General features: G+C 35.6%; 1 protein-coding gene and 1 non-coding gene across 5 annotated transcripts in view; both read left to right on the top strand.

The window, feature by feature from the left end:
- ATG5 (autophagy related 5) overlaps nucleotides 1-17,659 on the top strand; it is a 126,228-nt gene that overhangs the window by 34,676 nt on the left and 73,893 nt on the right. For all 4 annotated transcript variants that reach the window (XM_055330432.1, XM_055330433.1, XM_055330435.1 and 1 more), the window contains one exon: nucleotides 13,455-13,617. In XM_055330432.1, the coding sequence (XP_055186407.1) occupies nucleotides 13,455-13,617 (163 nt within the window). The remainder of the gene's footprint in view (nucleotides 1-13,454; nucleotides 13,618-17,659) is intronic.
- Nucleotides 4,710-4,813, top strand: LOC129513247 (U6 spliceosomal RNA). The gene has a single exon (XR_008665209.1). It is a non-coding gene; the product is annotated as a U6 spliceosomal RNA (small nuclear RNA).

Here is a 17,659-nt window from a genome sequence, read left to right as displayed (position 1 = left end):
ATTGGATTGGATTTTTCCTCCAGCCATAAACAGCTATAAAAATGGACAAAATATATGAAGTAGAACTCTTTTCAGGCACTGGACATTAGAGAGAAAGAGAACAAACAAGGTGAGCACCACATTTAGCCCATCTCTGTGTTTCAGGGCAGTTTCCTGACTATGTCATGGGGAGTGGAACTCAAGCAGAGCAGGGAAGTCCTGCTGAGTTAAGAATGTAAACATTGGAGTTCTGGGCTACTGAAGCAGCTGGAATTTGCCAAGCAGGGTATTGGAAAAGTATAAGTGTGAGTTTCCCAAAAGTTCTTTACTGAGAGTTGGGCTGTACATGCATACAAGGTCAGATAGAGAATGCATTTTAGAGTGGGACAATTCCTGTTATACCTGGAGATATTGAATTCCAGTCCATCCAGGGTAGAGAGACCTAGTTAACATACTAAACATTTATCTGAGACCAGAAAGACCTACTACAGGAGTAAGAATTTTATCTCAGAGCAGGATTAGCAAATGATGGTCTGTACTAAATCTGGCCTACTGATGATTTTTATATGGCTTGTGTTCTCAGAATGGCTTTTATATATTTTAGGGGCTAAAAAATTTTCTTTAAAAAGAATAGTATTTAGTGAAACTTGAAAATTATGTGGAATATAAATTCTAGTGACTATAAATAAATTTATTTTAAAATGCAGCTACCCATGCTAATTCATTTACATATTACTCTGGGGCTATGAGGGCAAAGTTGAGCACTTGGCTATGGACACTGTGTGGCCCACAAGGCTAATATATTTACTATCTAGCCTTTTACAGAAGTTTGCCAACTCCTATTATACAGTAAAGATTGCTCTGGATTTGCTCTAATAAAGTGTAAAATTAGGCCTTTTAGGGATCAAGGAGAGGCACTGGGCAAAACAAAACTCACCAAGAAAGATAGCATAATCTAGAATCTTTACACTGTATTTACAGTATCCAGCATACAACGAATATTTACTATACATGCAAATAAGCAGGAAAACTTGAACCATATGAAGGGGAAAATGCTATTGATAGAAACTGACCCTGAGATAACCCATATTTGGAATTAGAAAAAATGAATTAAAGCAACTATTTACTCAGTGACTTAAAATAAGATTATGAAATTGCAGAACTGAGAAGAGAAATATCTGAAATGAAAAATTCACTGGTGGATTTAATGGTGAATTGGAGATGGCACAAGATGGTGAACTCGAAGTCAGATCCATAGAAATTATCCAATATGAAGAACTGAGAGAAGAAAATTGGTGCTGGAGTGGGTGGAGAGAGTCCTGATGGCCTCTAGGGTAATATGAAGCAATCTAATATACATATACTTAGAGTCCTAGAAGGAGAGGAAACAGGGAATAATTCAGAAAAATGTTTTTAACAAATAATGATTAGACTCCCATTTCTTGATTTCAAAGCTACAATAACTCAAACTCCATGATATTGGCATAAGGACAGACATAAATCAATGGAGTACAAGTGTGAGTCAAGATAAAAACACATACATATGTGGACACTTGATTATCTGTATGAGTGCCAAGACAGTTCAGTGAGGGAAAGAATAGTTTTTCAACAGATTGTGCTGTGACGACTGGATACCTACATGTCAGAGAAAGTGATCTCTTTAAAAAAATAAGTAAAAATGGTTCAGAGATCTAAATGTAAGAATTAAAATGATAAAACTCTTAGAAAAAAATAAATTTTGTGACATTGAATTAGGCAGTGATTTCTTAGGTATAATTCTTAAAGCACAAACAACCAAAGGAAAAGAAAAACAGGTGAATTGGGCTTGATCAAAATGAAAAACTTCTGTGCTTCAGAGGAAGTGAAAAGACAACCCATAAGAGAAAATATTTGCAAAATCATATATCTAAGAAGAGTCATGTCCATAATATATAAATAACTCCTAGAATTCAATAATAAAAAGGTAAATAACTTAATTAAAAATGGGCAAAGTATAAATGGAAAAATGGGCAAAGTATCTGAGTAGACATTTCTCCAAAGAAGATATATAAATAGCCAGCAAGCACAGAAGTGAAGTGAAACTCAGAATAGTTGTTAAAGACAGACACTATTGAATTATCCTTTCAGCCTGCAAATAGAGCTATAATCAAAAAGTTAAATAATAACAGGTGTTAAAGAATGGATTAATTGGTACTCCCATATGTTACATGTTACTATTAGAAATGTAAAATGATGCACTGCTTTGGAGAACAGTGGAGAATTGCTTTGGAGTTTGGCAGTTCCTCAAATAATTAAATGTAGACTTGCCATATGACCCACCAATTCCAGTCCTAGTTATATACCCCAGAGAACTGAAAACATATGTCCACCCCAAAACTTGTACATGGATGTTCACAGCAGCAGTAGTCATAGTAGCCAAAAAGTGGAAGCAACCCCAGTGCTCAAAAACTGATGAATGGAAAAACAAAATGTATATCAATGCAATATCAATGGAACTAATGTATAGTTGACCCCGAACAACATGGACTTAAACTGCGTGAGTCCACTTACATATAGATTTTTTTTATAAATATAGTACAGTACTGTAAATGTATTTTCTTTTCCTTAATATTTTCTGTTCTGTAGCTTTATTATAAAATACAGTATATATATAAGACATATAACAATATATGATCAATTGCTTATGTTACTGATAAGGCTTCCAGTCAACAGTAGGTTACTGATAGTTAAATTTTGGGGGAGTCAGAAGTTATATGCAGATTTTCAACTTCATGGGAAGAGCTGTGGGTTGGCACCCCTCACCACTTGTTCAGGGGTCAACTGTATAACTTGGCCATGTAAAGGTGTAAAGTACTGATACATGCTATAGCATTGATGAACCCTGAAATGTCATGCTAAGTGAAAGAAGGAAGACACAAAAGGTCACATATTGTATGCATATTGTGATTCATTTATATGTAATGTCCAAAATTTGCAAAATCTATAGAGACAAAATAAATTGGTGTGACTGCTTACAAATACAAGGTTTCTTTCTGGAGTTATATTATTTGATAGTGGTGATTGCTGTATACCTTGTGAATATATTAAAAACTATTGAAATTGCTTTTTAAAAGTGAATTTAAGTAAATTGTATCTAGATTATATCTCAACCTTAAAGAAATAATGGTTATTAATTTTTCATATTTGGGGAGAAAACAATCTGTGTTGAAGAAGCTCAGGAAATCCTAAGCAAGTAAATATATAGAAAAAACACACTTAGGTATATAATCAAACTGGTAAAAACCAGTATTATGTAGAAAATCTATGTAAAAAAAGAAACATAGCATAAAAGAGAACAGTAAGTGATAAATGATAGTTTATCCATTCTTATGAGAAATCAAAATACATAAAATCTTATTTTTAAAAAAGGAAAATACTAACAAATTGAATATAGCAGTATAGGGAAAGGACAGTATACCACAACAGTGTTGAGATTGTCCCAGGAATATATGGGTGATTCGACTTTGAAATTATCAATGAATTGATGTAATTCAGCATATTTACAGAAAAAAGTAGAAAAAATCATAAAATCACATAGATCCTTACTGGAAAAGCTTTTGACAAAATTCAGTACAAATTTGTCTTCAAAACTCTTAGCAAACTTAGGAATAAAACGAAATATCCTCGATTTGACCAAGAGTAATATGGAAAGCCTACAACTAAAATCATGCTAAGTGGTGGTTTATTCAGAGTTTCACCCTAAGATCAGGAGAAAGGTGAAGGTATTTGTTCCTATCACTCCTACAGGCAGTTTTGCTCTACTGCAAAATACATATTCCTAAAAAACAACGTACTGTTAAAAATCACAGGATTAAGGAGAAAATGCATTAAGGGCACAAAACCAAAAACTTTATTAGTGACAAATATAAAAGATAGGAACCTAACAAAAGCATAGTTTTACATATATTAAATGACTAAATACATAAATACTACAATAAGTATTGCCCTTTATATTGAAAGCAATTGGAAGTTTGCTTGTAGAAATGAGGATTGGGAAGGGTTTGCAGCTTGTCAGTTATTGTGAAGTGGCGGAAGGAAAGTCTCAAATCAGACGAAATTGTAGCATCAAATGTGGATGAATATAGCTTGTAACAAGAATTGAAGTTGCAGGTCTGTTGCTGAAGTGTATGTGTTTTGTGTATTTTGTGCCTCAGTTTAGCAGGGTGCAATTTCTGTGTTCACTTAGTAGTTCTTGTGGACAGTATTTGCAGAAGTAAATATGAAATTCACATTGCTCAAATTGTTCCCTAATATATCATTTATATATATATTATATATATTTGGAACAAATCCAAAAGATGTGAACAATCTATATGTATATACATAAATGTATGTGTGTGTATGTATATAAACCATTCATAAATATGTGTATGTTTATATATGAACAATTAGCACATGAAAAGATGTTCAACACCTTTAGTCATCAGTGAAGTGTATATTAAAATCACAATGAGTGCTTGGGGCTCCTGGGTGGCTCAGTCGGTTAAGTGTCTGACTCATGGTTTTGGCTCAGGTCATGATCTCAGGGCCATGAGATCAAGTCCCATGTTGGCCTGCATGTTCAGCAAAGTCTACTTAAGATTCCCTCCCCCGTGTCCCTCCTCCTGCTCTCTTTCCTTCTTTCTTTCTCTCTCTCTCTCTCTCTCAAATAAATAAAATCTAAAAACAACAACAAAAACAACCCACAATGAGTGCTTGCATTGCAGCATATAAACTAAAATTGGAATGATGCAGAGAAGATTAACATGGCCCTTGTGCAAGGATGACACAAATTTATGAAGTGTTCCATATTATTTTATTTTTTTATTCCATTTTTTTAAAATGATTAAAATTAAAAATACAGTACCAAGCTGAGGACTTGGAGTAACCAGAACTCTCATACTTTATTGGTGGTTGTGTAAAATTATGTTGTTACCTTGAAAAACAATTTGGCAGTTTCTAAATAATGTTAAATATAAACTTATTCTGTGATACAGCATTTCAGTTTCAAGGTATATATGCAAGAAAAATGGGGCGCCTCAGTCAGAGGTGGCTCAGTCAGGGGTCTGCCTTCAGCTCAGGTCATGATCCCAGGATCCTGGGATTGAGTCCCACATCAGGCTCTCCTCAGCAGGAAGCCTGCTTCTTCCTCTCCCTCTGCCTGTCATTTTCCCTGCTTATGCTCTCTCTCTGTCAAATAAATAAAATCTTTAGAAATGAAAGCATGCTCACAAAAGACTTGTACACTAATAGTTACAATCTTTTATTTTTTTATTTTTTAAAGATTTTATTATTCATGAGAGATAGAGACAGAGAGAGAGAGAGGCAGAGACACAGGAAGAGAGAGAAGCAGCCCCCATATAGGGAGCCTGACGCGGGACTCGATCACGGGTCTCCAGGATCACGCCCTAGGCTGAAGGCGGCACTTAAACTGCTGAGCCATCTGGGCTGCCCTAATAGTTAGAATCTTAATGTCTGTTATCAGGTTTTTGGGCGAACAGAGTAGTTTATCAATCCAATTCAGCAGTAAAAGGGGAACTAACTATATACATGCACTAACATAGATGAATTTCCAAAGCATTATGCTAATAAGTAAAAGATTTTAGATGATACAGTACTACATAATAGGATTCTATTTATATCTGATTATATTACAGGCAAAACTAATCTTGTGATACAAATCAGATCAGCTGGGTCAAAATGAGGGAACTGATTGCAAAGGGCACCAAAGAACTTTCTGGTGTGATGGTAATATTTTATATCTTGTTTGGGCAGATACTAACTAATGCAGTGTTAATTTATTTAACTGTACACTTAAAATTTCTGCATTTTACTCTGTGCATCATGTCTCAATAAAGTTGACTTAATTTACAAAGCTTTTTGACAAAGTACAGGTGAGAACAGTCATGGTCCCTGCCTTGTGGAGCTTAAGAGTAGTATGGCATGACAATACAAATGATATTATAGAGTCAAGTATATGAACTCTGTGAACTTAACATACACTTGGGAAGTTAGAAATTTCCTAGAGGAAGTGATGTTGAAACTGAAGATGGAGGAGGATATTTTTGGGTAGTGAGTAGTTGTGTTAAGTGGTCAGGGAATAGGCAAGAAGAAAGAGTGTTTTAGGCAAAGGAGATATTTTATGCAGAGGCAGAAGAATGAGAGAGTATGCCTAAAAGAATGTTTGAGCAGGTGGCAGATTGTCGAGATCATTGGAGCAGAGAATGTGTGTGTGGGAGAAGGGAAAGAAAATAGAGTATCTTAAGTGAGAGCAGGAGATTATGATGAAGAGGTTAGCAGAGATGTAAGTCATTCAGAACCTGAAAGGCTTTGGAAGAAGTTTGATTTTATTCTAAAAGAGCAGAGCAGCTGAGTGAGAAGATCTGATTTGTATTTTAGGAAGATCGCTGTGACTCCAAATGTGAAAAATGAATTAAAGGGGTTAAGATTTGGGACATGAGACCCAGCTGCAAGGGTTTTCAGAAATGTCAGACAGTTGTTAGTTTGTACTAGGAAAGCAGCCCTGGGAATGTTGAAAGTGAATGGATTCAGATCTATTTAGGATGTGAACTCAGTAGAACTAGCTTGAATGTAGGAGATGGGGAGGAGGAATCAAGGGGGGAAACTTATTTCTTTACTTGTGGATTTGTTGAAGTCACATATGCCTAACGACGTATCTACTAGGTTAATGAATGTATGGGTCCTAGTCATGAGAAGGATCTTAGCTGGAGACAGATATTGAGACTTAATCATCCATAAATGATGTAGAAGTAGGTAAGCTTATGAAGGTGAATATATGGAATGAAAAAAAGCAAAAAAAGCAACACGGTACTAGACTGGAAACTTGAAAAATATCAACATTTGGGATGCTTGGGTGGCTCAGTCAGTTAAGCATCTGACTCTTGGCTTTGGCTCAGGTTGTGGGATCGAGCCCTGCATCGGGCTTCACTCTTGCATGGAGTCTGCTGGAGATTCTCTCCCTCTCCCTCTGTTCCTCCTTCTCCCCACTCCCACCCTCATCATATAAAATAGATAAAAAAAAAAAAAACCCACAACAAGCAACATTTAAGGAATAGTGCCAGAATAGATTTGAAAATGAGAATGAAGGAAGATGAGGGAAAAATAAGTATGGTATAACAAACTTAAGGATGACTGCTTCAAGAAGGATATTCAAAGGTGTTACATGTTTGATTAGGACTTAAAACAAGGACTGAAAGGTGTCATTGTTGACTTTCAAGAGAGGAATTTGCAAGAGTGGTGAGGGTAGCCCACTGATTGTGGGATAATAAGGCTGACTACTAGTTTGGTCACCTTAAAAGTTAGCTCTGAAGGGGAAGAGGACTGTAGCCAGAAAGTTGAGGTTGAAGGAAGTTTTTTTGTTTTTGCTTTAGGTGCTTATTTTATTTTTGGGAACAACTAATGGGAAACAGTGATTAGAGAGAAAATGGTTACAGATAATTATAGGAAGAAATGAGAATAATTAATTCAACTCGGTTTCAAAGATTCGCAAAATGGGACCTAGCAAACAGGATAGGAGATGTTCTTTAGATTGTATCAGGAGGGAAGTAGATGGTTGGTTGAAGGTAAGTTTGTAGATTGGATCCTGGTAAAATGAGAAGATTTAAGAAAATTGGGGCACTTGACTAGTTCTTGGAGTTGTGCAACTCTTTAAAATCTTTTTTTTTTTAATTTTTATTTATTTATGATAGTCACACAGAGAGAGAGAGAGAGAGGCAGAGACACAGGCAGAGGGAGAAGCCCCATCGCACCGTGGGCCAAAGGCAGGCGCCAAACCGCTGCGCCACCCAGGGATCCCTGGAGTTGTGCAACTCTTGATCCAGAGTTGTGCATTTGAGCTCCATTTTGGGAGTGTAGAGTGTACATTTTAAGTGTAGAGATTACTTAAAATCTTTCTAGGGCGGCCCCAGTGGCCCAGCGGTTTAGCACCGCCTTCGGCCTGCGGTGTGATCCTGGAGAGCTGGGATCGAGTCGCCACACCGGGCTCCCTGCATGGAGCCTGCTTCTCCCTCTGCCTGTGTCTCTGCCTCTTGCTCTCTCTGTGTCTGTGATGAATAAATAAATAAAATCTTTTTAAAAAAAAAAAGTCTTAAAAAAAAAAAAAGATTTAAGAAAATCCTGAAAGTTTAACAAATTTTAGTGCTGACTTCAGCATTGATTCCTTTAGCTTTCAGAGCATATTCTCTCATCCTGAAAATTATATTTTAGAAGATATATTTGAAAAAAATCTCTTCTCTTTCCATCCCCCCCCCCCCATACCAAAGTGATCCTGGAAAGAAATGTCAAGATTTATCAAAGTAAGCCTTTAAACTATGGCCTTGTATTTTCCTCGTCAGAATGCTGACTCTACTATTAGAGGTGACTCAACAATCAAATAAAATAATATTGCTATGTATGTTAGTTTGCTTATTTTGCCATAACAAAATACTACAGACTGGATGCCTTCAACAAGAGAAATTTATTTTCACACAGTTCATGAGGCTAGAAAATCCAAGATCAAGGTCTAGCAGGGTTTAATTTCTGGTGAGGATTGTTTTCCTGGTGTGCAGATGGTTACCTTCTCTCTGTGTCCTTGTATGTCCTTTCCTCCTTGTGTTTGGAGAGAGCGAATGAGTGAGCTCTGTGCTGTCTTTTCTTGCTGGATACTAATCCTGTTAGATCAGGGCCCCACCCATATGAGCACACTTAACCTTAATTGATTCCTTAAGGGTCCATCTCCAAATACAGCCACCCCGAGGATTAGGGCTTCAACATGAGAATATTAGGGGGACATAAACATGTAGTCCATTACACTTTATTAGCAACTCCTACATTTTTAATGGGTGTTAGATTCTTTATGGATCATATGGAAAATTTTTGTTTGCTCTCTTGTCTTAATAGAACTTGCAGTATTTTTTATTTGAGGTATAATTGGCATCTATAGTATTATATTACTTTTAAGTATTTAACATGCTGATTTGATATTTGTATATATTGCAGAAAGATTATTAGTTAAATCCATCACCATTTTTTTCTTGTTATGAGAATTTTTAAGTTTTACTCTCAGCAACTTTAAAATATGCAATATGATATTACTAACTGTAGTCATCAAGCTGTACGTTACATCCCCATGACATTTCATTTTTTTTTAAAAGATTTTATTTATTTATTCATGATAGTCAACAGAGAGAGAGAGACAGAGAGGCAGAGACACAGACAGAGGGAGAAGCAGGCTCCATGAAGAGAGCCCGACGTGGGATTCAATCCCTGGTCTCCAGGATCGCCCCCGGCCAAAGGCAGGCGCCAAACCGCTGTGCCACCCAGGGATCCCCCCATGACTTATTTCATAACTGGAAGTTTATACCTTTTGATCCCCTTCATCCTTTTTCTTTCTTTTTTTTTTTTTTTTTAAGATTTTATTTATTTGTTCATGAGAGATACAGAGAGAGAGGCAGAGACACAGGCAGAGGGAGAAGCAGGCTCCATGCAGGGAACCTGATGCGGGACTTGATCCCTGGTCTCCAGGATCATGCCCTGGGCGGAAGGCAGACGCTCAATCGCTGAACCACCCAGGCTGCCCCCCTTCGTCCTTTTTGCTTAACATTTCACCCCCTGCCTCTGGCCAATTATCAGTTTATTCTCTGTATTTGTGAGCTCCCCTCCCCCTTTTATATTCTACATATAAGTGAGATCATTAAGGCATGAGTCTTTCCTTTTCTGACTTATTTCACTTAGATAATGCCTCAGGGTCCATCCATGTTGTCACAAATGTTGAGATCTTGTTCTTTTTAATGGTTGGATAATATTCCATTGTACATATATTACATCTTTATCCATTCATCCATCAGTGAACAGTTAGGTTGTTTCCATGTCCTGGCTAATGTAAATAATGCAGCAGTGAGCATGGGAGTGCATATATCTTTCAGAGATAGCGATTTTGTTTTCTCTGGAAAAATACTTAGAAGTAGAATTGCTGGATTATGTGTAGTTTATTTTTAAGTTTTTGAGAAACTTCCATACTGTTTTCCATAGTGGCTGTACCAGTTTATAGTAGTCCTATCAATACAAAAAGGTTCCTTTTTTGGACATCCCCATCAACATTTGTTATTTCTTATCTTTTTGATAATAGCCATTTTAATAGGTGTGAAGTAGTATCTCATGGTTTTGATCGGCATTTCTCTGAGAATTAGTGATGTTGAGCATCATGTGCCTATTTGTCATATATAGGTCTTTGGAAAAATGTTCAGATCTTATGCCTATTTTTTAATTGTATGGTTTGTATTTTGTTGGTGGGTTGTATGGATTCATTGTATATTTTGGATATTACCCCACTACTAGATACATGATTTGCAAGTATTTTCTCCTCTTTTTGAAAGAAATCATCATTTTGTTGATGGTTTTCTTTGCTGTGCACAAGCTTTTTAGTTTGTTGTCCTACTTGCTTTTGTTTTGTTTTTTTGTTTTTGCTTTTGTGGCCTTTGCTTTTGGTGTTGAGCTTACACTATTATCTATAAATTAAAGGGCTTTTGTTTCCCACTTGTAATAGTTTGAGTTTAATGTTGTTTATCTCTAATGTGTGTGTATACAGTTCAGACTGTATTAATATTTTAGTTAAACAACACTGGTAATAATATTTAAGTAAATAGTACTTTCCAGATTATTTTTATAAAAGTGAAATTAGATTAGTTTATCAGGCATTCTGACTCTAAATATTCATGAAAGCAAATAAATATGGTATCAAGCTCACCTTCATTTGTAAGAATTTGTTGAACTGAAAAGATATACACCTATACACAATTGCTAATGTATGTTAAGAAGATACTAGAAATGTAATGAATCAAGAGTCTGTCTGGAATTTTATTGTGAAGCTTTTAAAAACGATTTCCTACCCCCACCCCAACCTAATCATGGAAGAAGGAACATGTCATGAGTAGGAGCTGAGGGGGCTTTGACTGAGACATCTGTCACTTTATTCATTGCCATGATTAATTCAGTTGCTGTGACTGCCTACGTAGCTATTTCCTCTGTTACTGCTCTCATAGTTCCTTTGAGTTTATTTCATTAAATAGTTTACTTTCCTCCTAGATAGAGATGTGGAATGTTCTGTTGCAACATATGTATACAAATACCTGCACTCTCTTGAAAGACCCCTCATTTGCAATAAAGGCTAGTTGTTTGTAATTGTCAGCTATCAATTATGGGCGTCCTCATTGTTTAAGTTTAGAAACCTGCAAAACAGTGGTCATCTGGGAAAAGCAGAACTTTAGTACTTTCTCTGATAATAGGAGCCATTGAGGGGATTAGCAGCCTATGCTGAAACAGCATTAGACAATGGTGGAATTTTTCCCCCTTGATTTTTCAAACCACTGTTTTGAGAGATCCTAACTCCTTTTTTTTCTTAATCAGATTGTATACAGTTTTAAGAAACTCTGATAGTACTTAAGTTTAAATAGGTTGTAAATTCAAACTACATGAAAATAATATTTTCTTTGAAATATGAACTTTCATATTTTCTGCCACTCATAAATAACCAAAATGAGCAATTAAATGAGCAGCATAGAGAACTGTACAATATCCAAAAAAGCCATTCTAAATTTAGAGATCAAGTATAAAAAAGTTAAAGTTTTCTTAAATAGGAATAATTGTTATAATGTTAATCCATTTGAATATAATAGAATTGATATAGTGAACATTTTATTGTTCATCCTGGTCAGGAAATCAGGACAAATCCCTTTAATCTAGCCTAAGCAAAGCAAATACAGCTGATTGTAAAGTTGATTAAGTAAGGTAGGGACCCTCTCTCTGCCATCCATGTCCTCTCCCATCTTTTAGTTTTGCCTTTCTCTCTCTCATTCTCTCCTTTTGCCTTTTCATTTTTACAGACTTTTATATTTTCTCATATTCTTTGCCCTTGTGTGCCTATGCCTGAAAACATCTACCTTCATTCTTATGGATCTCTAGTTCAAGGGCCCAATGAATCTAAAATCCCTTTGTACCTGGAGAGACCATTTGTCTCAGCTGTTCCCCTCCCCTCTAGGCAGCTGTGACCAGTGGGTAGTTAAATAGTAGCTTACCTTTTTACTCAGCAGATCTATGAGATCAGACTCTCTTAAGATAGGAGGAGGTATGACTGATTATTTGCATCTAAAAAATATACTTTAGGAAATAGCAATAGGTAGTCAAGTGCCTTTGCTTTTGGTAGGAGAGCATGCACTTAAGTTTCCTAGTCATTTTGGAGCTTGTCATTACTTGGATAATGTAATGTTGTCTGTTAATAGTATCCAAGTAGGCTGTAACTAAATGTTTTTTTTCTGCCATTATTATTTGTCTCAGTTTTTACCAAAGGACTTATGGAACCGTGACTTTTTGGTAAAATAATGTTTGAATGTAATTACTGTAAGTATTTCGGGCTTATGGAGGAAGTGGTATTGTGTAGTAGTTACAAACCAGGACTCTTGAGTCAGACTCATCCTAGCTTGACCACATATGACTCTCTCCGCTCCCTGAGCTTTGTAATTAATTTTTTATCTGTGAAATAGCAATAATAATCATTTTTACTGTAAGCGTTGTTATGAAGATTAAATTACATAGTCCATATAAACAGCATTAGTGCAATGCCTCACACAGTAAGTGTTCAGTTAGTGTTGGCTCTTATTATCTTTTTTTTTTTAGTGAAAAGAGAATTAGTCACCTCATTTACATAACTGCTTATTTGTCCAGTGATCAATTCCTCAACTGCCTAAAAGATTCAGTGTAGGTATAGGATATAGATTTAGCTTTGACCTTAAAAGGTACATTTTAACAGCTTTTTTACAGCCTAATTGACCTACAGCAAACTATATACATATTAAAAATGTACACTTTGATAAGTTTATATAATTTATGTATTCATTTACCTGTTGACACTTAGGATGTTTCCTGACTTTTGGCTGTTACAAATAATGCTACTGTGAATATTCACACACAAGTCTTTGTGTGGTTGTTTTTGTTTCTCTTAGGTAATTACCTAGTTGTAGAATTACTGGATTACATGGTAGGTATATATTTACCTTTTGAAAAAACTACCAAACTGTTTTCCAAAGTGGTTGTACTGTTTTACATCCTTAATGGCAGTGTATGTGAATTCTGTTCCACATTCTTGTCAGTGCTAGACATGGCCAAGTCAAAAAAACTATTTTTGAAGTTACTATTCTTTTCTTCTTTTATGGTTTTTTTCCTCTTATATTTTAAATACATAGTACATAAGGATTATTTAGAAAAAGTACAAAATATGCCAGGTAGCTAAAGATTTTTAACTTCTTATAATTTAAAAAATATGGAATTGAACTGAATTCTCTTTACTGGGAAGTTAACAGATCATTTGCTAAAAATATTGGATAATTGGGGGAGATACAGTTCTTTGAGAATAATTTCCTAATATGTGTACCTGTTTTATATGTGTATTTTTTTTCCTTTGGTAGAGTTTTCCAGAAAAGGACCTTCTGCACTGCCCATCTAAGGATGCAATTGAAGCTCATTTTATGTCTTGTGTGAAAGAAGCTGATGCATTAAAGCATAAAAGTCAAGTAATCAATGAAATGCAGAAAAAAGATCATAAGCAGCTCTGGATGGGATTACAGAATGGTAAATACAGCAGTTTAATTTCTGACTACCACTTTATAAAGTATGAAATATCTATAATCATGTGAGTAATTGGTATACCTTAACATTGGTGGTACAAGTTTAAATTCTGGCCTCTACACACAAAATTTTACAAAGAAGCTTTTAGTCATCTCTTACATTGTACTCTTCCAGCATTCTTCTCTTCATGGATTTCCCACCATAGATTGATTGCTTTGCCCATAACATCAGAGGATATAACTTCATGTGTTTAGCTTCTGGAGAAAGTACCCTTATTACTAGTCATCGTCTTTCTGGAGTTAAAACTGAATACCCTGTGTGCATACCAAAGTACCTCCCTTTAAATGGGGTACAGACTCTAACCCCTGCTTTCTCAGAACAGTAAGACTTGCTTTGTACTTGGATTCCTTCTCTCCTGGCTGGAATTTAGAAGATACACTCAAGGGAAAAGCTGAGAGAATTCTGCAGCTCACCTCTGTATTCTCTTTTAGATCAAAGCTCCTTAATCTTGCTTGCATTGATAGTCTTCCAGTGCCTTCAAAACAGTTTCTTACATACAGGTAGCCATTGTTTTGCATGGGTCCAGTATGCATGAATTTCAGTTAATATGCTTTAGTTAAATAATATCAGGTCCTTAACAATATGGTTCAGATTTCACTTACCACTGCATATTAACTGAAATTACATAAAGTATGAACTTTTTTGCTAGCTCTCTAGTCCATGAGTCATTTAACAACAGATATGCATCATGATCAAAGACCAGTCACATCACTTCTTTCATTGTCACTATATCATCATTATTCATCTGTTAGTTTACCCACAGACAGCAAAGCATGTAGTTGTGTTGCCTCCTTGTCTCTTGTGATAAGCCCATATGATATTTTGTAAAAGTGCATATTGAAAGAGGGAATTGGACAAGAAAGATGAAAGTATAGCAAAGAAACAAAGTGATAACGGTGGTAGCAGAATTTCATTAGAATAATAGAATTTTAGAAGAAACAGCTGACTGTGGGAAGGTTGACACTACCACCTTTGAGAAACTAGATACACAGCTACAGGAACTTAGGGGAAGTGAACTTTTCCATATATATGAGGAAAGTGGTTGTGATGAAAAGGGTGAATTTATCCCAGAGAAAGTGCTGCTGACAAAGAACTAGCATTTAAAGAATCTCTCCGAAATATTTCATGACATCGAAAGTGCAAATGATAACATGTTTAGAAGTTGATCTAGACCTAGAAAGGAATAGGACAGTTCAGCAAGACTTAGTAGAGATGTTTGCTTATAAGTTACATGTCAAGAAAGCAAGCACTATTCAAACTGTGCTTAAGGTTTTTACAAAGCAATAAATAAAGCACTTGAATTCTCAACGTTTCTAATGTTTTGAAATTGTGGTATATTAAATATATTAGTTTCATTTACTTTATTCATTTTCTTATACATTTATAACTTAACAAGGAGAGTTTTTAATGTTTGGACAGTTTTTAAAGATTACATTATTGATGATTAAGATCACTTTGCATGGTTTCATGGTCACTTTTCCAGTCCTACACTACTGTGTAAAGCTAGGACTGCCTATTTTATCCATCTTTGATAGTTGTTTTTAGATAGGGAGCTAGTCCAACATAAACTGAACTTTTGTGGCAATAGCTAGAATAAAATAGAAGACCTGCCTTCTCCCCCTGCCCACCCCCCTAGAAGAAACCCATAATTTTAAAAAATGTGATCCATTTTTTATCTTTTGGACTATATTATTACCATGTCCGAGAGGAGTTTTTGGTTATTTAGTATTTACTAAAGTTTCATTATGTAAAACGAGGCATCATCTGAGACTTCAGTAGTGCAAAAGGTTCATGTTTTATGACATTTTGTACTCTAAATTAATTTTTCTCATTTAAGTCTCTTAGATTTGAGTTACATGGAGTTGCTCCTTAGTTTTATATTTGTATGTCTAGTATCTGTCAATTAGATTATAAACTCTGCAAAGGCAGGCCTTTTTCCTCTTTTATCTTACTGAGTATACAAATGCCTACTAAATAATTAAGACTTCACAACCTTTTAAGAAGGTGTACTTTTCTTTTGGCCAGATCCACCGTCTTTCAGTAATTTGCCAAAATGACCAACACAAAGGGAAAGAGGAGAGGTACCTGCTATATGTTCTCTAGGCCTTTTAGAAAACAAGGGGTTGTTCCTTTGGCCACATACATGTGAATCCATAAGAAAGGTGATATTGTAGACATCAAGGGAATGGGCACTGTTCAAAAAGGAATGCCCCACAAATGTCACCATGGCAAAACTGAAGGGTCTATAGTGTTACTCAGCATGCTGTTTGCATTGTTGTAAACAAACAAGGGCAGGATTCTTGCCAAGAGAATTAATGTCTGCATTGAGCATATTAAACACTCAAAGAGCTGAGATAGCTTCCTTAAGTGTGTGAAGGAAAATGATCAGAAAAAGAAGGAAGCCAATGAGAAAGGTACTTGGGTCCAACTGAAGTGACAGCCTGCCCCGCCCAGAGAAGCACACTTTGTGAGAACCAATGGAAAGGAGCCTGAACTGCTGGAACGCATTTCTTATGAATTCATGGCATGATAAATATAAAGAAAATGAAAGACCTCAGGATTGTTTAAAAAATAAATAAATAAAAAGGTGTACTTTTTCCTTTTTCTTACTGGCTATCTGAAGATGAACTGAAATTTTAGGCAACTTGTGAATAAGAAGATAACCTAAATCAAAGAAAGCCAAATCTTCTCAAGAGAGCAAGGATCCAAGAATAATTTGGCTTCAGAATTGAAGTAAATAATTTTAATGGGCATTTAAGTAGGTGTTCTTGAAATCTATTGTGAATGTGGTGAGTCTGCTATTGAGAGCTCTGGGATTCAGCAGAGGATTCTAAAAATTATTAAAATATTTCACATGGGGCACTGGAGGCTTTAGTGTGGTGGGTGGTGGTTAAGAGTTGTTAGGGACACCTGGGTGGCACAGTCAATTAAGTCATGATCTCAGGGTCATGAGGTGGAGCCCCACATCAGCTCCACATTCAGTGTAGAGTGTGCTTGAGATTCTCTCTTTCTCTCCCTCACCCCACTTGTTCATGCTCTTTCTCTCTCAAATAAATAAATAAATCTTTTAAAAAAAGTTATTTAGTTTCATCTCTCTTAGCAGCTCGGTAGGGCAACTCAGTCAATCCTTTTGAGCTTCAGTTTCTTTATATGTAAGACAGGAGAATATCTGCTTTGTTCTTTTATAGGTGTCCTAGAGGCTTTAATGAAACATTAATACAGTTTATGTGAAAGTGTGTGAAAGAAAGTAAAGCTGTCTTGATAAAAAGAATTGTTGAGAAGTCACTTTGAGACTCTAGGACAGGGGTTGGCAAACTATGGTCATGGGCCAGCCACTTGTTTTTGTAAATAAATAAAGATTTATTAGAACCCTTCCACACCCATTTAATTGTGTATTGTCTGTGACTGCTTTCATGCTACAGCAGCTGAGTTAAATAGTTGTGACAAAGACCATGTGGCCGACAGCCTAAAATATTTACTCTCTCTGACCCTTTTAGAAAACATTTCGCAGTTGACAGAAGGTTGACCAGACCAACAGCTCATATTTACTATTGACCTAAAGCATGACTTAAAATGTCACATTCAGAACTTGGTATAACTAATGTAGCAGATTTGGTCTTATATCTGCCTTCATTGCAGTTTTTGGCATAAAATTCCTTTTTTCCTATTTTTACCATAGCTTCCATTCTTCTTTAAATATATGAATGTTTTAAAGTTAACGTTGCTAAGTTAAATTTTATTAAATTACTTTTCAAATTGGATTTCATTAAATCTGACTTAAAATGGTATGTGGTTAAAATTAGTTTATTCCATTTTCATTTTTAGCTATAAAATTATTTTTGTAGCTATTATGTTTAATCTTGTTTGTATTGGTAATGATCGAGCTTACACTCAAAATCCTCTGTGTAGTATCCTGTGGGTACTGGAGACCTTGGCAGTTTTTTTATTCTACTTGTAAAAAACGAAAATATTCATTTAGGAAATT

Source organism: Nyctereutes procyonoides, unplaced genomic scaffold (genome assembly GCF_905146905.1).
Source record: "Nyctereutes procyonoides isolate TBG_1078 unplaced genomic scaffold, NYPRO_anot_genome, whole genome shotgun sequence".
NCBI classification, from domain to species: domain Eukaryota; kingdom Metazoa; phylum Chordata; class Mammalia; order Carnivora; family Canidae; genus Nyctereutes; species Nyctereutes procyonoides.
Note: the sequence above shows the minus strand (reverse complement) of the source record. Positions and strands in the feature narration are given on the sequence as shown.